Genomic DNA, 24,666 nt, shown 5'->3' with positions numbered 1-24,666 from the left:
GGCTGACTTAATCATATCAGAAAAAGTGTACCTTGCTTTCAAGTAAAGAATTTTCTATGGTTTCAAATGAAAATACGATTCAGTTTTCTTTATAAACTCTCTGTATTTATTTGTGTATCTCAGCAACTCCAAGCCATGAAGAGTATGTCAATTTCTAGATATGAAATAAAATGTGATTTTTGCAAGAAGTAGGATTCATACCCTTTTCTGGTACAGAGGAGTATGTCCTGTAAGTGTGCAAATACGCAAACATGCTCCCAGAATATAACTCTACTCAAAAGCCCAGGGTTAAACGTAATTTGTTGCAATCAAATAACTGTATTGATTACCATGATCACTTAGATTCAAATGGTCATTAATTCAGGTTTTCTTAAAAGCTCTACAACTACTATTCTAATAGGTGGAAAGAATCCGCTTGTCAGGGAATTCCAAGCAACCCAGAATTCAGCAACTTTATGGTATAACTGTACTGCTGGCTATGACACAATAGCCCTACATGTTATTTAAGATAGTGCCGGTTGTGTACTGCAACACTGCCTGTCACAGGATTAATTCCTCCCATTTTGAAAGAAGTGGTGCTTTGTCTTGACTTTTCCCCCCTCCGTCAAAGGAGACTAATACTCTGCAACCAGATTCCATCTCAGACTATCCATAAAAGCAGGTTTGGGGTTTGATTTGGTGTTTTTTGTTTTGGTTTGGGGTTTTTTTGGGGGTTATTTTGTTGGGTTTTTTGTTTTGTTTTGTTTTTAAATCTCCAGTTAAGCACATTCTCAACATGATTAAAATTCACTAACCAGTCCTACCAATACTGGGGGGGATACTCTGTTGGGACACTACTATTTGTTTGCCCTACAATACGCAAAGAGGAACATTTCAACCCATCTAACAGAAGCTTCATCGAGGATGCACTTACACAAATCAGAAGCCTCAAAACTGCGAGCACTGCGGACTACCAGTATCAGGCTGACTAGCCTGTACTATCCCTTTGCTTTTCTAAGTGATTCTATTTATGTATCAACAAAAAAACGATACCCATCTCCACATATTTTTGACTCACAAGTGATCACCACTGAAGTCTGTTCAAGAACTACCTTCCCACCTTCAAGCATCTTTACCGAATACGTGTTTTATACTCCTCAGTTTACACACTTAAAACGCTGAGGAGCAAGACCTTCAAGTGTAAGCCAGCTGACCACTGCAGCCCCCCGGACCACTCCAATTTCGGCAGGCCCCAAGGATACCAGGTCAGAAGTACTACGCTTGCTTTCTGCGAAACCGAGCAAGACAGGGAAGTGTCCGTGTCCTCCTTCCACCCCACAACTTGTGCTAGAGTGCCATAAAAAACCATAGGACAGATATCACAGAAAGGAAGAAAATGAAAGTACACAAATTCCCAAATCCTCACGGAGTCATGCAAGCAACATTTAAACCATAAGCTATTTAAAAAGCTATGTAGGTATTTATTCTGTGGATTTTTGAAGCCTGCTCCCTCCCTTTGAACAGATAAAGCCACCCAGTTAAAGTACCCACATGCTTCTCAAATCACAATCATAGGTCAATACTGAAAAACTTGAGAACAGTTTTGCTAGTAACCACTGGACTACACCAAGCTCAACAATTTTATTCTAGTAACAAGCACATTTTTTATAAATAAAATTTAAAAAAAAATTACACCACTAGTTTGATCTTAAACTTCAAAGCAAGAAAACTGTATTTTTCAGACTGAGCTTTACAAGGCTCTGTATAGAAATGCTGGCGTACACATATGCCTCAAATTTTGCAAAAAGCTTATCAGGTAGCACCAGCGTGACCCGATCCGCATGCAGACAACAAATACAAGCACCTTCCAACAACTAGGTAGTTAGGAAGTCTCCCAAAACAAACTGAACATGTGAAGTTATTTTCAAGTTATCAAAGCAACACCAGTAAACCTGAAATCTTATTTAATATTTCACAGCTGCTTTCTCAGTAATACTGGTAACTATTTTCTTTATTCAATCAAGAGTTTTTGACAGAAGTAACCAACAACCTACTGCCAGTTCTACATTAAATCCCTAAGCTATTCTCTGCGTTTTTTCGCCTGTTTAAAAACATGTAAGGTCATTTGCAAAGGTTCCCTTTGGAGATAACAGAATAAATCCTTGATGTCTGAAAAAACATTCAAGACAAAAAAAAAAAAATTGCTAGCTCTTTTTTAACATCAGTCATTACACACACTACTTTTCTAAATAAGCCTGACTGCTTGTGCCCTGTTGACAAAACAAAACCAGATGTTTCAGATCAAGAAATTTAGAGACTGTTTTATAATTAAGTAAAGCAAAAATACATAGAACAGGCATCACTGGATGCTTCCAAGAGATGAAGTTCCAGCAGAGAAAGACAGCAGCAGGCTTAGAAGTACAAAGGTGAAACTACATCGATTTCCCATTTATATAAATAACTGCATAGGCTGCATTAAAAAGCTAGTTTATAAGCTACACGTCCTTTTTTTTTTTTTTTTTTTAGGAAAGGACTCAGGTATACTATGCAGTTTCACCTGTTCAGGAACTTCAAACGCTACCAAACTATGTTTTCCTTACCTACCCATTGTTTCCCTGGTGACTTTTAAAGGAAGCAAACATGAGCAATGACAAATAAATGTAAAAAAAAAGAGAGTAAAATTAAGAGACTGACAACAAGGGGCCTCCCACAAAATAATACTACAGATTCTAAGACCACAGATAACAAGCAGTGATAAGATTCAGCTAAAATATAGCTACTTTGTAAAAGTTAACTGTGTACTTGAGTGTATAACCTTTTACTCACAAACGCAAATGAACAAGATCAGTTGCAGTAACTGGTAATCAATTATATTTGTTTGGATGTGCATAATAATAATTTCATTGTGAACTGACCACCAGTACCTATATCACGTGAAGTTAAAAAGAATCATCATAAACTAAACTTGGTAAAAGTAGGGGTTACTGTCTATGGAAAAGGAATTTTTACCTCATCTTTCATTACATACTGTAAAGATGAAAAAAAGAGGTTACTTCTGCATTTTAAGAACAGCAAAGAGTCGAGAACAACACTATGAGACACCGATCCTACAGAATGAACACACAGCAGAAATTAAACCAGGAAATAACTAGTCAGTTCTTGACTACTCCGAGCCATGCTTCATCTCAGTTCTGAATTCAGAACAGGAGCAGTCTGTAACTAATCTTAATGAATGAGAACAACAGGGCTGAAATTGCGAGTTTCAAAGCCTAATTTTAAAAGCCTTCGATTTAGTTCACAAATATACCAAACAGCTTATTTAAGACTTCTAGCTAATATCTTCTGAACAATTTTACTCATTTCTGAAAGCTACTATTGCCGGGGAAAAAAAAAAAAAAAAAAAGCAGCTGAATATTGAAATAAGCAGCTTACAATTGTAACACGTGCCCAGGGAAGGAAGCACAGCCAACTCGTACTGGCGGGTGGCTCTGAAGGCTCCGGGAGATTTTCCTCACCTCCTATCACCTCCCTTCAACTCAAGCGCTGGAGTCAAACTGCATTTGCACGGCTCCAGCGAGGGCAGAGCGAGCTGACGCGTTTTAGCGAAAAAGCACTATTCTTAAGGGGAAAGAAACGCTGCCTTTTAACGAACCCTCCTTTCCCTCGGCGTCTGAAAGGCGGCAGATGTCACTTTGTCCCTTAAGGAAAACTTTTCAGCACGGCGCGGCCACCCAGACACCCCCGCTCCCGCCACACCCAGCGCCTTTTCGCTTAGTTACTTCGAAGCTTCCCTCTTCCTCAAAAGCTCCCAGAAACTTTTTATTAAAAAAAAAAAAAAAACAAGCCCAACACACCGAGGTCAGAGCGGCAGAGGGGCCCAGGAGCAGCTGCCCGGTCCGCGGGCGGCGGTTATCCCCGCCCGCGGGTGACAGCCGCCGGCGGCCGCCCCGGCCCGGTCCCGGCGGGCCCCGAGGGGAGCGCGGCGCCACTTACGATCTCGGAGCGGCCGTCACGGCAGGCGTTCTGGAAGCGGGCCTGCCTCTCCTCGTGGGGCCGGTCCCTGAAGCCGGTGTATTTAATCTGCGGGGAGCAGGGCGCGCAATCAGGAGGGGCCAATCCCGGCGATAAGGGGGCAGCGGAGTGCACAGACTGCGCCTCCCCGCCCCGCCGGCCTCGGCTCCCCCGCCGCGGCTGAGGCGAGGCGGGGGGCTCCCCCCAGCCCCTCCGCAAGTTTCCCCACGGCGGGCGGAGGGAACCGGGAGGGGGGAGGTGGTGGTGGTGAGACTCGCCGCCGCCTCACCTCGCACTCGCGGCTCAGCTTCCTGAAGAACTCCTCGTTCTCGAACTTGCTCCGCTGGTCGGGGACAACCCGCGGCATGGTGGTGGGGCCGCCGGCTGCCCTCCCTCCCGCCCCGCGCTGCCCCAGCCCCAGCGCTCGCCTCGCCCTTTGTTAGCCCCCGCCGGCGGCGCCCCCCTTCCTCCCTCCCTCCCCCGCCTCCTCCCTCCCCCGCCTCCCCCCGCCGCGCGCGCAGAGGAGCAGCCGCCACCGCCGCCGAAGCTCGCGCTGCCGCCGCCGCGCGCCGCCCGCTCCCGCCTCCCCCCCCGCCCCCGACTTCCTCCCCGCCTCGTAAACTCCGGCCGAACAGCCGCACCATTCACAACTCCGCCGCCGCCGCGCATGCGCCGCGGGGGCTTGCGCGCCTCCCTCCGAGGCGGGAAGCGGCGTGAGGGGAGTGAGTCAGTGTCCCCCCACCCCCCCCCGGCCGGGTGGTGACTCAACCCTTAGGGCTGAGGGGTGCGGGGTCGCTCCCCCTTGTTCCCCCCTCGTCAACGCGGCTCGTCTCAGTGGTTTCCGGCTTCCTGCTTCGAGGGGAGCAGCCTCAGCCCTGCCGCGAGCGAGCAGCAGTCGCCCCCCGCCGCCGATGGGGTGCCTGTCCCCTCATAGCGGGGACTCGGCCGTCCCTCCCAGGCCGCCCCCTGCACATGCTCCGGCCGTCCCGCTTGGGGTGGAAAAAGGGAAAGGCGGCCGCGTCATGCCCCTGCCGCCTCGGGGGGGGGGGGGGGGGCGGGTAGTGGTGAGGAGGGGACAGGTAGGGAGGGACAGTGCTGGCGTCGCACCGGCCTCCTCTTGCTCCCCGGGCTGACCTCGGGCCAGGAGTCGGTGCAAAGGCCTGGCTTAGCCCGAAGGATGGTCCCAGAACCGTACCCACCGCTGCCAAAGGACTCCCCACCCCGAGCCGCCACCCAAGACGGGGCTGTCCCGGGGCTGCAGCAGTCCCTTTGCCTGCCCGGTCCGAGAGCAGCGGCGAGCCGGCGCCGGCAGTTGCTGAGCCGCACTGGCGCGGCGAGGGGCCTGTTCTGAGGAAAGCAGAAGCACTCACCGCTTCAAAACGCGCAGTAGAGTCGGTTGGTGTCTTTGAAATCTTGGTGTCAGCCTAGAGCAAAAAACAAAACAAAACAAAACGGTACTTGGGTTCACCGGCACTTAAGTTAGCTGCTCACGTGCTAAAAACAGCACCACGGCTGCAGCCTGAACTCTCGATTCTTCGTCTTCACACACAGGCATTTTACAGGAGCCAATTCAATCAAGGAGCACTGCAAGACAGATCACTTGTCCCTAAATCAATTTTTTCATGCATACCTTGATTATTTTTTGCCTACAACTGTTCCACCTGCTTTTCAGCAGCTCTGGAGCATCGTAAGGACAGCTGCACATGCCAAAAAAATAGTTGGATATTACAATACCTATTGCCAACATAAAAATATTAGAGCATATTAGATCTTTTGATAAAGAAATGAGGTTTTCTAATCTCTCTGTATTACAATCTTAACTTTACATGTACTCATGCAAATTGAAAGAGGGCAATGCTAAGGTTAGCCAGAAGGCATGATTTGCATCAACTACAAGCAAATTAATAAAAAATGAGGGAAGAGTCTATATCCCTCAACTAATGGTATACAGACTTCATTAAAAAAAATGTAGAAGTTATTTTTCTAAGTGAAGGAAATATGCTAAGAGAAGTTTAATACATTTGTGAACTGCAGTATGTTAGACAGTAACTCTTATGTGTTTAAGATGTATCTTCCCATTTTTGGTACGTTACTGTAATGCAGATACACTTATAAGTTAAAAGCACTAAAAGAACTGTTTACAAGCTTTTTTTCAGTAATAACCAAGTCTGAAAAGAATATACACTGAGATTGAAAACATAAAAATATTATCTTGATTCATTTAGATTAATACCAACTCTTAGGTGAAATTCTTGTGAATGTCAGGCACATTTAAAGGTCCCAAAATAAGACATTTTAAAAGAAATCCATCTCACTATCCATCTTACGGCAAGATCAATACCAAGAGGGTAGACCTGCAGGAGAACTGCCAAATTCATAAGGTAGAAATCTGCTCTCAACCTCCAATAATCTTTCACTGCTTGCTAATGCATCACCCAGTTCCCACCTCCTCACTCCCCCAGACCAGCTGTGCCTTCTTCCAAACAACTATTTGCAAAAAAAAAATTTACCAAGGTCAAAAGACAACAAGTGGTTGTAAAGCCCTAAAATAAGAAATGGGAGACAATCAATGAGTTTGGGTTTCTGACCTTGGCATATATTTTTCAAGACTTAGGAAACAACATCCAATTTGACTGCTTTCCTCCACGCAGCTCTTTATTTGTCATCCTGGAGTTTTCATTTCTCCCCTGCAAAGTTTGTTTTACATAAAGCAAGTCAATATTATCAGAAAGTCTGCAATAGATCAGACACTGTCTGTTTGTTGCCTCAGTTGGTCTGATGCAGAAACAGGATAGCTGGGAGGGGCAAGATGGAAAACAGTGGCACAGCATCATATTGTTCTGAGTTTATCCAGTTTCTCTCACTAAGCTGACAAAAAACCCCCGAACACCCGCCAACTTAAGAACTTCTGCTCTGAAGAATACCTCCCTAGTGAAGGTAACTGGTTCCTTTATATTGTACCAGATACAACTGGGAGAAAACAATTATTTTAGGCCTGTTTTCTCATCAAGGAATTATAGAATTGGACCAGCTCTTCCTCTCTACCGCATGCAGCCCCAACATTTAACAGGGTAATTCGGGTCCTAAAGACAGAGAAGTTCCTTTTTTTTTTTGTTCCCAACCAGCCAGAGGAGAGGAGCACAAATTAATGTCTTTGCTGCAAAGAAGGCTAGAACATAATTTCCACAGTTATTTACCCTGTTTGGCCAGGATTGCTGGCCACCAGCCAGGCAGTCAACACAGATCAGAAGCAGCTTCGCAGGTGGTAGCTGGGGGACATGAGAGGGAAAGCTGAGGTTATGCTGGAGATGGGATACAAACCCATGGGAATTCTGCAGCTTGCTGAACTTTTTTTTGCTTTTAGCACTACATCATCAACACACCAAAATGAGCTAGAACCTTTTTCCCTGTGCATAACTAAATGCAACTGCTTCCTAAAGGCATCTCAGTGATATCTCTGCAAACCCTTTCAGTGTGGTTCAGGCTGCTCAAACCTTAGTAGACTTACCTTGGTCTGCTGATTCACAAGAATGGAGGCTGTTCATCAGGCTTCTGGGTGAGCCACCTTCAGAAAACAGAAGTGGTCAAGCTTGTAGGCATGCTGCTTTCAGAGCAATTTCTCTGAACAGACCCCTTTCCAAAACAAGATCTAATATGCTTACAGTGCATGGACAATTGAGATGGAATACCACTTAAAGATTGACAGATGGGGTGTTTTTGAGAAAGGGAGCTTCTTCAAGTGCTAAGTCCTGTAGATACTGCTCTTTCTATAACCCTTCTCTGCCATGTCTTTAAAACCCATGGTTTCCCCTAGGTAGCAGTATTTGATGAACAACTGCATGGCACCAACATTAGATTGTTCTCTAGACTTCACACCTGTGAGATACTAATGAGCAAGACTCCTGTGTATCCATTGATCTATGGCAGCTAGAGCATAATCAAACACTAGTGTTATGTACATATAAGCTAGTCTATGATTATAGATCCATTAATAAACTGTCTGCAAGATGTAATTATGCACATTAGGTGTGAAATGCAGTCCACTTATGCAAGGTCTATGCTTACAGGTTCTACAAAATTCAGAGAGGGGGAGAGAAACTGAGCTGATGAATTGACTTCTTTCCCCCAGACTAATTTTTGTTTCCCTAGTACGACAACCGATACTCCCAGCCAGGGTATCCTCACTGAAGTCATCCCACCAGTGATGTGGGTATTGCTAATCAGTTCACAGACCCACAGTCACATGCAGAAACCATCCTGAAATGCTCTAACTCACCTCTAGAGCAGCTTTCTGTGTCTAGCTCACACACATCAGCATAAAGATCTTCAGGACTCCTGAAACAACCCTAATAAGGGATATGGGCAAAGCAGAGCGCCATGAACTATCCAAGTCAGTTCACGACTGTGGAAGCACTTTACAGAGATGGATGCAGGGACTCCAGATGTGACATGTAGTTTTCAGGACTTGGCTGAAAGTCCAAAGTTGATACCTAAACATCTTACATAGCACATGAAAAGAGATAAGAGCCTTACCTCAACAGTTAAACAAAATGATCTAATTTTACATTCTGAGTGGGAAGCTGCCTACCAGTTAAAAAATGCCAAGCACGGCAGGTATGAGGCTGGAAGCAGCCCCTAATGTCTTTTTTCTTCAAGCCAGGCTACAAAGCAGATTAATCTGCTCACTTCAGATACCAAACCTAGACATCTTTTCCTGAAAGATACCTGCAGGTGCTACTTGAAATAGCTGAATGGGACTCTCCCTTATCAGAACACGACTCCTGCCTGCTTTTGTTGTTCCCAAGCATTTGGAGTACTCAGCCAGGACAGAGGAGAGCCTTCCTACGCTGAAGCTGTTGAAGCCCAAAGTCCCAGCCTCCCCAGCGAGCACCCCAGTCACTATGACTCTGGCACTGGAGTAGCTGCATTCACACCTCTGCTTCAACCTGGGTTACTACCATGGTGAAACAAAAGTTCTAAGTCTTCATAAGCAGGTCTAAGTGAAAAGCCAGTAAAAACAACCATCCTTTCCCAGCTGGGTGATCTGGACACCCTGGGCTATTCCTGGTTTTGAGCACTGGCAGTTTAGCATCATGCTTCACAGAGAAATAGCCTTTGTTTCAATCACATACATACACGGTGTCTCCCACAAAAACATGGCCTGCACAGTCTGGGACATCCACCTGAATACACTGTTCTGACACTTGCATGCAAGCAATCCATCATAAAAAGAACAAGGATGTGCAACTATGGAAGTAAGTGTGATACCAGGTACAGGAGTCTGATGCAGCAAAGGTGGCCTCTGATTGAGCTTGGCACTATCTTGGAAAATACAACTTCATAATGAATTTAAAATCTGTTTAAATTCTTTTGATTAACCAGTGGAATGCAGGTGTTTTTTCTAGAAACTAACATGAAATGAAACTTGAGAACATCAGAACCAATTATTCCCCCAATGATGCAATGGAGGCTGAACTACACAATTAGAGAACTAAAACAGATTATCCCAGAAAGCTGCTTGACTCTCATACTGGTTATTTGGAACAGTGATGATGAGCGAAGCAGGTATACATTTCTATGATTCTGTGCTATCTATGCATGTTTTGGCAATGGAACTATGCAGCTTTTATATTAAAAATATTTTTTTCTTCTTACCAATTGCAGCACAAACTGTGAAAAGAAATATTATGTGAATTCATAGTCTCCATTGTCTGGTGAGCAGAGAGCAGGAACTGAGTGCCTCTTCCAGCCTTCCCTGTGGCCTACTAAGTAACTTTGGGCATGTCACTTCACCTCCCATGCCTCAATTCCTCCCCCTATCAAATGACTTGAGATCTCCAGATGAAGATGTCTATGTAAAGAGCAAGGCACTGTCATTATCCATGATGTTGAGCAATGAGGAGAAAGTCTAACTGAGCACAAGGCATGACTCACACAAGCCTACATACATAAAAGGAAGTGTTTAAAAACTGCCTTTGTGACATTGGTTCTGAAGATGCTGTCATCAACATATGGACAACTCTAGGTTGTTCAGGCATCCCTTTTTCTGTGTGTTATCTACAATGCTGCTGTCAGCCACACTGTCTCATTACATTGCATTTCTTAATCCATTAAAAACTTCTTCAAAATGATATGGTAGAAAATGTTTAAAAAACATTAAGCACAATGAGACATAGAAGGGCTGGATGAGATCTATAATCTTGTAGCTGTTCTAGAAGTCCCTGGAGATTTTGAGGTCTCAAGGGCTTCCAGGAAGCACCATGAGAGTGGACAATGCAGACAGTTTCAGTTCCTCAGGCCCTGCACAAGCCAGCTGGAGTACTCTGGCAGCTCAGAGTAGACACAAAGTCCCACCCAGGATAGCTGGGGTTTGCTTCCCCATGAAGGAATCAGGGTGACACTAAGTGGTCACAAGCAGAGAGCCTGTCTAAGAAACAGTCAAAACATGCACATGCTCTAGTAGCCTCCACCAGCCAAATCAAACCTCTATTTGATAAGCTAAATGCAACATCATCTCTCTGGATTAATTATATTTGTTCCTCTCCTGTTTCAAATCTTCAGGGGGTTTTGGTGTGGGGGTTTTGGTTTCGGTTTTTCCCCCCTCCTGTTAGCATACACAGCACTGCAAGAAATTGGTTGACAAACTAGTTAGTGGCTGATGTGAAAGAGGAGATAGTGTGCAGGACAGCATAAGTGTCTGGTCCTGCAGCCATCCCTTCTGGCTCTGGCACGAGCAGCCCAGGGTATGTTCAAACTTCAAAGCATGGAAACCAAACACTTGCAGGGATAGCTGTTCATGGGCTAAATTTGAGATGATGGGGGAGAAAGCTAAGCAGAGGGTGACTCAAAGTACTACTCTTGTTTCACATGTGAATGTTTATCACCAAACAAGCTGTGTTATAGTCTGTTATACTTTTGATACAGTCAGTACAACTGTTAGAGGTGATTCAGTCATAGTACAGATAGTGTCCAAGTGACTCTTCAGATTCAAGAGATACTATTATTACAAGCTTTGAGCTATAATTCTTCCCTCATAGATCCAATGGTGGAAAGCAATTACATTTATGAAGCTTTTTTGTCTTGTTAAAGTAGAAATGAACTCCCAACTGTGATCAAGGATTTTAAGACTTCGCCCAACTGAAATAAAAATATCAATAAACTTCACAAGAGGGGAGATTTGCCACAGGCACATCTTAGCTGAAAGTGTTTTGCTCGTGAGAAACAAAGACATTTATGCACAAAAAAATTTCTCACCTTCCAAAATTCCATATCTGTTTAGAAGAGTCAGACCACTCCAGAGGATTTATCAGCACAGCTTCCATTAATCTGGGTGAAAATTTTGTTAAAATCCCCTGCTTTGTTTCTAGGCAGTTTTCCTGAAGGTATTATTTTAAGTTAGAGTTGAAATTTTTCTACTGCCATTCAGTCCTCAGTCACTCATGCTTTATCCACTTCTACAACACATCTGTAACTAAGTTTGCCTCACAAAAGGCAGCAAAGTGACTTTCAAACCATCAGGTTATTCTAAAAAGTTTGTTCTTATTTAAGAATTAATTTCATTTTCAAGGTGAAAGTTGCATTTCAGAACTAAGCAGAGTTCTGCTGTCTTGTTGCACACTAAACACATCAAAACCTTACATTTGCATGCACCTAACACCAGGCTCCCAGGTATTATCATAACAAATGGGTTATCCACTGTTTTGTTGTGCTTTCAGAGAAATCAGCGCTCCACTGAAGTGGACACAGACTGGGAGACAAAGTCATGAAGCATGTTGTCTAATTAGAGGTTCAAGGCTAGGAAGAGCTGCCGCCATATGCAGATGATCACTGAGGGATGAACTTTCTTGCCGAGGCCGATACTGGAAATCAGCAATATTTAAATTTGTGTCTCAAACCAAGTCCACAGGGAAATACTCCTCTATCAGCACATTCCATCGTGGGCAGGTTTGGAGTGCTCTGGCACGGGGGGTGCCAACCGCCACCTTCATTATGGAGCTTGCAAAGTTAAAAAAAGATACCTGGCTGCTGCTTTGGGGTGCTACCAAACACTGCCTGCCTCATGTCAGCTCCAAGAAAGCAAAGAAAAGCCCATTTCTTAGATATGTACTGCTGAGGGAGCTGCCTTTTCACCTTCTTTTAATACAGTGCTGTTATTGTTTTTGTTCACATCGATCTTCCCCTTTGAGAATCTGGAAGGAATTTCAAAGAGGCAGGGTGTTGATAGTAACTTTGTTTTCATGCTTCTCCTCTGTTGCTAGAGCTATTGCTTCTTACTGACTTGGAATTAGGATGGCCCCAGTCCTCCACCTTGATCCAAACAGGTGTGCGCTGGGTCACAATGAAGTCTGAGACTTTCCCCTGTCTTCATAAGAACACACGAATTTCCCCATGCAGATTTGATTGTGCATTCCAGGTTGAAGGGTATATTTATAGCTGCTCCTTCTTTATGTCCCAAGACAGATTCCTCAGCACTCTCTACCATAGGATTTTCCTATTAGATGTGGATTCCCACCCCCCCCCACCCCCCCCCAAGTCTAGTGTTGTAATTTGCTACACTGTTGTGCTTTGCTCCCCCTGCCCAGGCCTGTGCTTACCAATAGGAAGGAGATCAGCAAGACTTCTATGACCCAATGCTACAGCAGCAGCAAAAGAATCAAGGCACAGGAGCGGCAGAGGTTGCTCTTCACCCCTCAGTCACCTCTGTGGTCTCTGACAGCAGCTGCAGCGTTTGTAGATGTCCAGTTAAGCTCAAAACTGACCCACAGAACAAGGAGAAACAAAGGTCACTTCCAGTTTCACTAGAAAGAAATTCCAGTGGCTACTCCAACCCCATAATCCAGCCATGATTAATGTGTATGGAAGGCAGATCTAGTTTCATCAGACATCCTAGATTTTGAACAGTCTTCACTGTTTAGGCCGGGGGGAACCCACGCTTGAAAGCTGAAGGAGAAAACACACAGCTTAAATACAAAGTTGGATTCTGTCGCAGGGGAGTTAACAAATGACAGTGTTCCACACAAACACAGACTGCTCTGGGGAGCATTAAAACAAAGTCAGGCTCGTTTCCTCAGGATTTGCACCTCCATTCTCCCCTTTCACTCATAACACCTAATTTAAAGGTTTTCAAAGGAATTTCTTTCCCTCCCACTCTCAAATTTGCTTGAATTTGACCTTCAGACTCAATTTGTGGTGTAGGAGAACAGAAGAGAGGAAAAAAAAGGCACACAGGTATAGTGATTTCCTGCACCTTGTTTTACTACAAGTCCAGCAGCAAACTGAGTTTGTGCAAGGTGAGAATTTTTTGGACAGAAAGTGCTTTCAGGACAAGGAGAGTGACTCCTGAACCTCTCAGAAGAAACATCTCAGTATCAACTGAGATTCCTAGGCTGGAGCCAGACCAACCAACCCATGTACCCCACAGAGCTGTCATTTTGCGGGGGTTAGCACCTGGCTGGCTGATCTCCAAGTCAGAACCCCACTCCCAGATTTCATATCAGAGCACTCAAGGTTTCCAGAAATAGTCCCATCACCAAAGTTCTCCCATTCAGCCATAATGCAGTGGTATCATTCCCTAACCTCATCCTCAGAAACAGCTGAGATTTTTGGCTGCATTTTAAAACAAAAAGGCAAAGAGAAGGAAAAAAGCAAGGGGTGGAAAACAGCTTGAGGGAAGTGCCTGGCATGGAAAAGCTTTAGCCTAAATAGCTGAGCTTTGGCAAAGCTGTAAGCAGTCAGACTGCTTCTTACAATGAAAACCACCCAACACACTTGATCAGTGCATACCCACTCACAAAAATGCAGACACCTCTTGTATCTGCAAAAACCTGCGCTCCACAGCAGATAGGATGAGCAGTAATGAATGGGTTCAAATCTCAGTAGCAAGATCAAGATTAGGTAACATGAGAACATTTATCTGTAAAGATAACTTGAGTCTTGGGATAGATTTCCCAGGTGAAATCAGTTTCTATCACAGGAGGTTGTCAGAAGTAGAGAAGGAGTGCAACCATCCCTGCCATAGCAAAGAGCAGCTAAAGAGTGAATCAGGTGACACATTGAAACTCCTCAATATTTACTCTATACACAATCATTTACACATGCTAACAAGGACCAATAATGCTCTTCCCCTAGTAGAAGGGCTTTATAACTGCTGAAGTGATCTGTTTTTCACATCCTTGCTTTAGCACAGACAGTATCTCTAACCCCATCTGACAGAAGTGATGCAGCAGAGGCACATGGAGGTTGTGCAACTTGTCTGTGCTCATAGAAAACTAGTTCTGGTAGGGCTGAAGACACCAGTATTTAGACTTCTGCATTCATTGCTTCTCAACCCAAATTGTTCTTCTCCCTGGAGATTTCAGAAAAAGTTCATACACACATTTTCATGGCTGCTGATTGATGGAGTTCCTTTTTTTGGCTGCTGCTTCTTCTGCTCTAGGGTTTATCTAAGCCCAGTGCCCTACGATCTCCTTACAGCTACCTCATCTTCTTTTTCTTTTTTCTCCAGCCAGGGGATTTCCACTGTTGTCAGATCCAAGGTTGCATACATCCCTTTTATCTAGCAGTCTGCTATGCTTCATCTTTGAGGAAAGATCCTAGACAGTAGATTTTCCTCCCCATTTTCATCATCTACTTTTCAACTCCTTCCCTTCATTTCCAACCTTGCGGGTCTTCACTGTGTGTCTAACTACTTCATGAACAGAAATCCCCATTTTATCTGCTGTTTCTGTTTGTTCTCTTTCAAGGCTTCATTTTAATTGTAGAAAGCCAAAGGGAAATCCTTGGGGAATTAGAGGAAGCCACTGGAGTGTCAGAACATTCAGCAGAGGACATCCTACAACTGCCCAGCCAAGGACATTTGGTGGGCAGCTCATGACCCTGGAAACAGCTTGTTTCCTCACCACTTCTCTTTTGCTTTTAACAGCAGCTTCCTCAATGTTGTAATGTACCAACAAATTTATGAGTATCAGTTTTGAGCTTCACAGATCTTTTCAGATCCAGAGGTTTTTTGTTTCTTCCACCCCATTGTCTTTTAGACAGAATTTTCACATCCTTTGTATTTATGGTCATTTTCTCAGTAGCACCAAATTGTTCACCTGTTTTTCTTTGGTTTGCCTCTAGATGGGAAACAGCTACAATTAACTCAGGATCTGTTCTCGTTTTGCACTCTGCAGACTGATTTTCCACAGCGTTGGATCCCAGCCTCTATCACATCTGCTCTCACTCAGTTTGGCAACGTACTCATTTTCCACAGTGGTATCTTAATGGCTCTTTTCTGCTGTCGTAAGGATTCTGCTGCCGTTTCAAAGTTTTGCCCTTTAATATGTCTATATCTGGCAGGAACTTGAAGCAGCATTAATTTCCAAAGATGAAAGCCAGGTGCATTCTTCATGCTACTGTTTTACTGTCAAGAAAGGATGTTTGGCCACCCAGTTTAGGCTTCTGCCTCTGGTAAAAGCCAAGTGCAGATTCAAGGGATTCACACCTTCAGCTTCATTAGTAACCAGCCTGGATGAAAGCATGCCAAAGACAACCTGCAATGGCACTCAAGGATTACCTTGCCGACATATCTGCCTGCAGGCACTGTAGTCCATCACCTCCAAGGTAAAGCTTGCAGATTGTTATAAAGCTGAAAACAAGCTCAAAACCGTTACTGTGCAGCTCCTTCACAGCTAGTAAGTTGTCATGGCAGACCTGTTTTCTCTGCCAAAGGAGAGACAGTCTGGGCACTGCTCAGCTGAGAGGGGACAAGACAGCAACCACAAATTTTTCTTAGCAGATATTAATTCAAGCACTTTAGTTTTCATGTAAGAGCTGCCAATAAAGCATTTCAGAGCAGAGCTTTAAGGTCCAAATCTCCCTGTTTCAAGGTGTGTCACCCACCACTTTGTACATACTAGTTGCAAAAGGCTAAATTTCAGTGGGTTTTCTCTCCTAAGCTATACATGGCTGGAGTTCTATCTCCAATAGAAGAAGTCATAGATACTTGAAAGTATGTCCAGGAAGCAAATTCCCCCTGAGAACCACAAAGCCAGGAAAACCCTCCACATTCTGTCCACTGAAAAATACCCTAGTCATTTTAAATTCAATTAGTTACAGTCCCTGAATTACTTTGGAGCATGCTGAAATTAAAGCTGGTTGAGTCAGTGCGGTCTTTAGGTAACCAGAGCTCAGTGTCAAAGCCACACACCACTGCTGTCCCCACCCAGGCACAGGAGTACAGAGAGTCCTAGCAGTGTTCTCACGTGAGTGTTTCCCAGCATTTGTCACTAACACTGCATTTAGGAATAACGTGATTGTCAGCAAACATCTAACAAAGGACCAAGAGCACCATGCAGCTATCAAACTCGCTGCCTGGGAGCTTCTTGCTCCCACAGCTCCTGCCTGCGCACTGGCTTTCAAAGCACTTTGCACACCCTTCACATGAAGCAGCATGAAAGTCAGGTCTGCATGTTTCTCTCTGAAGCTGCCTGTAACCCACCTTGTTTTAATGCTTACATAGGCAAAACTGAGTACCTCTGATGACTAGCTGCAGTCCCAAGCACAGAGGCAGGCTGTTAAACATGCTGCTGCCCTTGGTTTGAAAGCACCATCCTCCTCCACTTTGTTTCTCAAACTCCAGTATTTAATGACCAACAAGAGCTTTTCCAAGGAAAAGCGACATTGCCACAACACAGAAGTGAGAAAATGGGATCACTAGCCCCAAGTTATCAGGTGCAAGAAGCTACATTTACAATACAGTCAAAGCAGAGGTGTGCATGAATATGGACATAAAGCTGGGTCTCTCCATCTCTATTCCTCTGCACCGCGTTTGAACTGAAGAGGAAGTGCTTGCGGCAATGCAGGATGCAAAGCTGATTGTGCTTTGCACTGTAAGAAAACATATGTAGCCAGGGAACACATGACTGCTGCAAGATTAAAAGGAGACTAAAATTCAGCACTTTGTCTTCATTAGCAGTTCCACAAAGTACTTTTTTCATCCTGCTTTCTCTTCAGAGACTTCAGAAGACACATTAGATATGGTTAAAAATACCCCACATCCTGAGACCAGAGGTAGGGAAACTGAGGTGTAGTTTATGTTCCTGCTCAGCTGCATAAAGTAGGCTAGAGCAAAGCAGCAACTGCAATTCAAAGACTTCGAGTCACAGCCTGTCTCCTGTAGCAGCTAGTTATATTCACACCAACTCTTTGCTTACAGGTTTGTGAAAACTGCCCAGCGTTGACCTCCTTCCTAACGCATCCTTGCCCTATCCTCACCTTAGTTCACTAAGTATTTCAGAAACTCTTGGACCCTTGCAGAAACTGTATTCCCTCTTTTGCTTTCCTGCATTTTCCATTAGTCTACTCAGAAGCTATTTAAATACCTTCACTGCCTTTCTGGTTTTAGGCATGCAAAGCCTTTGCTATCATGAGAGTTGCCCAGCAGTATGCCTGTTTCTCCACCAATGAACATCTGACTTAAATACAATGCTGAACACTTACGAGATGAGTGTTCAAAAAGACAATTTTATTTCTTGGGGTACTGAGCCAGCAGCAGCTATTAAAACAGTCATCCGGGGCACAAGATGCTCCAGCTGCTGGTGGCTTGGAGCTGAAGAAAGGACCGCTTTTCCATTTCTGGCACTCCCAGCACAAGAGACATGCACACACCTAGCACATAGCTCAGAGGTACTTTAACAGCAGCAAAACGTAAGCTTCAGCCTAATTTTTCTTCCAAAGTTTCATTACTCTTGTGGGATTTTCTTGCAAGATGTACTGTCCTAGCCCTGAGGGGTTGGCTTGTCAAGCACAACTTCTTGTAAAGGCAGGAATACTACATCAAGAGCAGCTGCTTTCTTTACATTGCCAATATGTTTCCAATGACTGGTGCTTGTGCTGTGCTCACAAATACAGCCCTGGTTCAGGAAGACATTTATTCAGCACATGCCTAAAAGCCATTGACCTGAATGAGACTCAAGCTTGTGCTTCAGATTTGTTCTGAATCAAAGCCTGAAAGATGGGATATTTTTTTCTGCTCATTTAAACACTGAACCCAAGACTGTAACACAGTATATTGAAACGTCCCTCTACTGCTGTTCCATCAGCTCATGAATCTTGTGGAAAGGCCATCAGTTACAGTTGCTGCAACTGTGGTAAAAACTGAACCTTACATTTATCTTTCCACTGCATACATTAATGACTAAGATGTACAATGTTTTCTTGCTATCAGATATAGAAGAGTATTGGAAGCTTGTGGCATTGATGGACTCTTTGAAATGTTTTCCTTGGATCGAGTATCAGGTTGCGTTTTGATTAGGAGAAATATATGCTGGGGAAGGCAGGCAGTGACAAATTAACAATTTCCTATCACTTTCTCAGACTTACTATTCATTTTAGATGGAACAAATTTGTGTCAATTTAATAATTCCATGAAGACACCCATTTACTCGGAATTTAAAGGTACAGTAAAGAAAACATTCAAACAGCCTTAATCAGAGAGAGTATAGTTTTGATTAACTCTAGAATTTTATGAAAAGGACCTATTATTTTTCCAAGCTGTGGTTTATTTCCAAAAAGCTTTCTCTTTGTATCAACGGTTTAGGTTGAGGCACACCGTTTCTAAAAACCAGAACAGAACTTTGAGTTTCTACCATGCAGCACTAACACCATAGTAGCTTCATCTGTCATGTCCTGCTGCTGTTTGCCTTTATGGTTATTTTAATTAGAAATACCCAAAGGAGGCCACATTGGACCCACACTGAAGCAGGGATGCTTAAGACAAATAGAAAGTTACCCACTGGAACCAGCGCTTACTTCCCCGACAGCTATTACCCTCTCAAGAAGGTTTTGGAAAATGCAGCTCACAATAAAATTGTCCATCACTAAGAGAAAAACAATTGGTCTATATTTAGGTCAAAAAATTAAACAGTAGTAAACCCAGTGAATTATAAGTGTGCCTGACAGTTGTGCTCAGAGGAATACAGCCACAGATGAAGGGTCACACCAGTGGTCTGCCTGAGCTGGCCACATCACGATGATGTCCTCGAGCAATCTGGTGCTCACAACCACACCAGAAAAGCATAAGTAAGAGGCCAAATGATGCTGACAGCATCTTGCTCTTCAGAGGTACTGATCCAGCTGAAGCCATGCATTCAATCGCACAGAGGGGATGATTTACAGCCTGAGCTGTTTTAGGAGCTGCTGCTGGACCCCACCTCCTGCAGCACAGGGGGCTAAAAGAAGGGAGCTGCAACCCCCCGTAGGGGCAGAGAACTGCTACCTCTGACCATGCTCCAGCCTGTTCCCAAGCCCATACGATGAGATGCCCAGCCACCTCCCACTGCACTGGCACTGTGGCATCTGCACATGCCAGACTTCTGGAAACTTGGAGCAACTCTCCCAAAGGGTGTAAAATGCATCAGTGCCTCCCAGCCATCCTGAAGTAATTCAGAGTTCAAACTAATGCTATTTCCCAGGGCTCCCCGTACACTACCAGAAAACAGATATGCAAGAACACATACATTTAAATGAGGAAAGAGGCTGTGGATCTCTTCGATTTAGACAAAGAATTGGATCATACACAATAATTACAGCCTTTGCAGGCAGCAAAATACTTCAGTCAAGTTCACACTCCTTTTAATTAAAGGGCTATATCTCCTTCCACATTAAATATACTAATCTGAATAATGAACTTTCAATGCACACGACCCAATAAATACTGCCTCCGGATTGCATATTTAGTATCCTCAATAAATAAGGCTTATAATTTCAACTACTAACTAGTTATGAATAGCAGTTTAAAATAACAAAGCAACCATTCAAATGCAAAGTTAAAATAGCATTTCAAGTTCTAAAATTTTTTGAAATTGTCACTAACAGGAGCCATTCTGCTCCAGTCAGCAGCCTGTTGTCACAGAGCTGGATGCCCCAGAGACTCCTACCTCTCCAGCAAGCTGAGCTCAACTTGGCCCTTGGGTTAAAGCTAATTGGAGCAGGCGAAGGACGACCAGAGCATGACCTCCTTGGCTTTGTTTACAGAGGAAGCTCTTCTCATTAGACAGCTGGACAGGTCTGCACATAGCTGGGAGACAAATATATGGACTTTCACTTGTAGGTCAGCAGTTCAGATCTGATGGGGATGAGTAACAACAAGCTAATTGATCTCAGATGGCCATTTGGTGGTCTCTGCAAGATTAATTTGGTGGTCTGGGTTCACATCTCAGGGGACAAGCATCCATGTCAGGGAAAAACTGGTACTGCACAGCTCCTCTGCAAGGGCAAGGTCTGGAAGGAGACATGAAAACCGCCCTCTTTTCTTATTCTTAGAGGGGGTCCCTTCACAGCAGGGCTGGAGCCCACTGACAGCTGGAGTTGAAAAGTTGGCTCTTACCAAGAAACTTCACAGCAACTCTGAAGAGATGGGCTATGTTTTCTCAGCCTGCTCCTCCACTCCCAGAAGAGGAGACGAAGGTTTGCTAACGGTCCCTTTGCATGCCAGGGAACTTGATGCCCACATCTAATTGGAGAAACACTGACGACGTTCTCTTCTAATCAGAAATTACTGTTTGCATTATGGCTCTCTAATAATATATCCCATGGCCTTCCAACATACGAGGAAAACCATGACCCTTTGCAACTCCTCTACTGGCTAAAATTAGTGATTTTTAGCAGTAATGCATTTCTTAAATTATGTCCAGTGGGGCAGAAACAGCCTCAAAAACTCTTTCTCTCAGGAGGGTCATTTATTCTGACAGAAATGCTAAAGCGTGTATCTTTGTCACAGCTCTGGCCCTCAGAAGAATTTCTAGATACAGTATTGCTTTCTTTCTTTCTCTCATTTAAACATTATTAATTGCCTCCCCAGCCCTCTTCGCTGAAAACAATTGTCTGGGGTCAGACTTGAGGGCTGTTGTTTCCATTCCTGCTATGCACAAAGGACTACTTCATTACAGTGCCTTTCTGGAGGAGCTGCAAATGGACTGATCCTGCTCTCCCACTGCTTAATCCTGGAGCAGCTGTTTTAGTGCCAAAGTTGCTCAGCAGGTTTGCTCCTGATTTGCAGGGACAGGCAAACCTCAGCCTCTCCAACAGGATCAACCTAAACCAGAGGTACCAGGCTGAGGTGCGTCTCCCAAAAGGACTCCTGAGCAAGAGGGAGGTCAGCACATTCCCCGCGTTTCATAGCTGAGCTCCTCCAAGGCAGCTCCACCAGGTAAATGAGGAGGACACCCCCTCCCCAGTGCCTACGGCCAGCCCCACAGGTGTTTCTGCTTGGCTTGTCCCCATGGGAAGCTACCTCAGAAAAATGGTAAATACTCCAAGGAGGAAGTCTGCTCAGGTCTGCAGGGAGGTGAAGCACCGTCTTTGTTCTCCATCCCAGACATAGCACGTGGCCGCAGGCGGGCCCACGAGCACCAGGGTTCCCACGCGGCTGCGCAGGCAGGTGTGGGCACCGGCTCTGCCTGCACACAGCCCCAGGCGCCTGGGCAGGTCTGGCCGGGCAGGCACAGGGATGGAGACATCCAGCGCTGCTGGCATCCACAGCTGGGACAGGATGGCACAAGCTGCCCTTCTCCTCGCCAAGCCCCTTGCACCCCAAAGTGTGCAGAACAACAACTGGTTCATTAGCGGTGGGAAAATACACAAGGATGCTTGCAGGGAAAGCACTGGAAAACCAGAAAGTGCTGCATTTGCATGTATAATGGCCATGTTTGCTGCTCCCTCTACTCCCCCTCACCTTCCCCTCCCTGCTTCTGCTGCCATAAATTAGGGAGCAGACAGGAGGTGCGCCTGTACTCATCTGCTGGTAATTTGGTTGAGGCAGGGTGTAGCTATGGCATGCAAATACACTCTTGCTTCCTTTTCTGCCTTGAACAGGGCACCTTTGCAGCCAGTGAGGCCAGCAATAGGGAGCTATATGCCCCTTGCTGGATGCTGCACCCTGGACACCAAGATTCCTTATGGCTGACGCCAGCCAAGAAAGCCAGCCAAGGATGATCCTCTGGTGGCACAGAGCCAACATACCAGGTCCTACTTTTCTTCCTTCCCCATGGAGAGTCCACTGAGCTTCCCAACAGCTCCTGCCCCTCTAGGAGGGCACTGGCAGGTTTTCACCATTCACATAATTTTAGCCTGCTTTAAGTTAGGAGGAGGGCCTGGCTGGGGCACAGCAAGGGAGTGCTGAGGCCATTCCTCCTGGCACTTCTCAAGCCTCCCTGGCTGCTTTCAGGGACAAACAGGAGGGAAGCCCCACACTCAAGTCATGAGCCGCCCAGCTCTCAGCCACTTCCCCTAGGCAGTGAGGGCCACCACACTCCTTTTGTGCATGCCTGGTTCCCGTGTCAGCTCTGGGCAGGATTTAGACTGGAAACAGCTTAACCCAAGCTAGAAAACCTCATGCTTTCTAGGAGGGTGCCAGCACAGCTCTCAGCAGGGGAAGGACTAACCAAGGCCAGGCTAGGCTTCAGCACCTAGCCCTGCAGATCTCATTGCAGTGGCAGTGCCTGGATGGGTCCAAGGCCCTTTGGCGGGGTGCAGCAGGGTGCAAGGACCAGGCAGAGGAGACCCAAGCTCCTGGCGAGCAGCAGGCACAAGAAGCAATGCAGGGAGCGGTAATCACTCTCTAGATCTACTACCACAGCTTGTCACCTTCCTGCTGCTGTGGTTGTTGTTGTATTCAAATCAAGGCCTGATGTTAAAAATAACCGTGGCTAATGCTGCTTGGTCCTCCTCAGCCCTTTCAGCAGATTTGTTTCAGTGAGCAGTGACCACGTCCTTCCCAGGTGGCCCATGGACTGAGGTTTAAGCAAGGGCCCTCTCTTGGGCTGCTGCACCCTCCTCCTAAGTCACATCATCCACATGCAGCCTGTGCTGGGGTCAAGCAGAGCCTCAGCATTTTCTCTTCCTTTTCCAGCATGCAAGGGGAAAGTTGGACTAACTCCCAGGCAGCCTGCCAAGGAAATATTCAATTTATTTGCCCCCAACCACCCCAAACAAGCCCTCCTGTAGCAGCAGCTGCTCAATACCCCTGTCCCAAAGCACCCAGCTGCATGCAAGCAGCAGCACACACAGGGAGGCCATCTGCAACATATAGGATGCCGAGCAAGAGAGAAGTATAGGCGTGTATGCTCTTTACTCTCCTACATCACTGTAAAGCAGTCTTCCTACAAGGCCACATTCACTCATCTCAGCACCTCTGGTGCACTTGCAGCACAGTATCTCACCACATGAAGAGGAAGAAGCATGCCTGGTCCTCCATGGCAGGAGAAGAGTTTGAAGAGATGTTCAATAACCCACAAGGTTTTGTGACTCTCAAAACCCCCACAAATCTCAGCTAAAATAATCTGCCAATACATCTGCTCCAGCATTGGACCAAAAGCTTTTACCCCTTTCATGCAGCATCTTATACTTTTTCTCCCAAAGCTTGTGGTTCAGCACCAGGTGATGCCAGCCTAGGAAGAGTTGCCCTCTGGTTTCAAAACATTTCTGTACACACATAAGCATGCACTCTTGCATTTGTGCTTCCAGACACTGCTCACCCCTGCAATCAAACAGCACATTCCTAAAACACCACAGGGCAAAGTTACATTTAACTCCTAGCAAAGTCTCCACACACAGACCCCAGAGGCTCCTTAGACTGCTCCATCACTACTTCCAGGCTTCTGGACTAGAAAGAAAAATCCCCCTTCCAAAATCCATAAGTGGCTCCTGCCATTGCCAAGGCCCCCAACTCTTCTTTTTCCAGGAGAGACTCCTGGTTTAACATCTCCCTGCTCCTTGCTTCAACAGTCAGACTCACAGCATAGCCCCATGGAGCTGAACACCCCACAAGAAGCAGCGCCACCCCATCACTGCATGTTTACCTGTTCTACAGCACTGCTTTCCTTTCTGTAGGGAGCAGAGGCTCAAGAAGCTCCTCAGCCTGAGATCAGGTGCATAAGCCCTTTCTCATCAGAGGAGCATCACAACCACATACTGAGCCTGGATAGGCTTTTATAGTCCTGTGGGCAACTGCCTGATGCTCCTCAGGTGTGGGGCTCCACAGGTGTCTGCACAAGCCCTTCCCCATGCTGGTTCCTGGGGCCCAGAGGGGGTCTTGCCTGCCCCTCAGAAACCAAACCCATGGGCCACCCTCCCACTGCCCAACTCTCTATTCCCAAAGTACCCTGGCCCCCCACCATATCCCACCATCCTTTCCCACCTCATTCGTTTTGGCCTCAGCAGCCCCATCTGTAAAATGGGGCTGTCATAAACTCCCTTGCAGAGCTGGATGTGGCCCCAGGGCATAGCGAGAGGCTTACCACCAGCCTTCTGCCCCTGGGACCCTGCACCCAAGTCCGCCACGCTGCTGGGTGGGAGGGCAGGGCCCCGAAGGGATGCCCCTGGGGGCTGCGCATGCCCAGGGGAGGATTCAAGGTTGATTTTCCCCTCAAGTGAGGGAAGCCCCAGGTTTGGTATGAGGGAAGCAGGTGCCCACATGAGCAGGGTTAGCCTCGTGTTTGAAGGAAAGCCATTGTCTGGAAAATAGGTATAATACAATAATCAGGTGTAATATTTTTATAATGTACGTTTTTCATAATAAATCCAGGGCTACGTTTTCCATGCATTGTAGAGAGATATTTTGAGAGCTATTGTTTGGAGACATTGAAAACTTAATGCTTTTCAAGAAAAGGTGGGAATTTCTGAGGTGTAAGAGCTCAA

At 45.6% G+C, this 24,666-nt stretch overlaps 1 protein-coding gene across 4 annotated transcripts in view; it reads right to left on the bottom strand.

The window, feature by feature from the left end:
• Positions 1-4,369, bottom strand: part of CBFB (core-binding factor subunit beta) — a 41,313-nt gene extending 36,944 nt beyond the window's left edge. For all 4 annotated transcript variants that reach the window (XM_086469302.1, XM_086469303.1, XM_086469305.1 and 1 more), the window contains exons 1-2: positions 4,280-4,369; positions 3,973-4,059 (exon numbers count right to left, since the gene is read on the bottom strand). In XM_086469302.1, coding sequence (XP_086325428.1) covers positions 3,973-4,059; positions 4,280-4,357 — 165 coding nt within the window. In that variant the 5' untranslated portion in view covers positions 4,358-4,369. The remainder of the gene's footprint in view (positions 1-3,972; positions 4,060-4,279) is intronic.
• Between the last annotated feature and the right edge of the window lie 20,297 nt (positions 4,370-24,666).

The sequence above is a fragment of the Leptosomus discolor genome, chromosome 8 (genome assembly GCF_034619465.1).
Source record: "Leptosomus discolor isolate bLepDis1 chromosome 8, bLepDis1.hap2, whole genome shotgun sequence".
NCBI lineage: Eukaryota > Metazoa > Chordata > Aves > Leptosomiformes > Leptosomidae > Leptosomus > Leptosomus discolor.
This window is presented reverse-complemented; position numbering and strand designations above follow the sequence as displayed.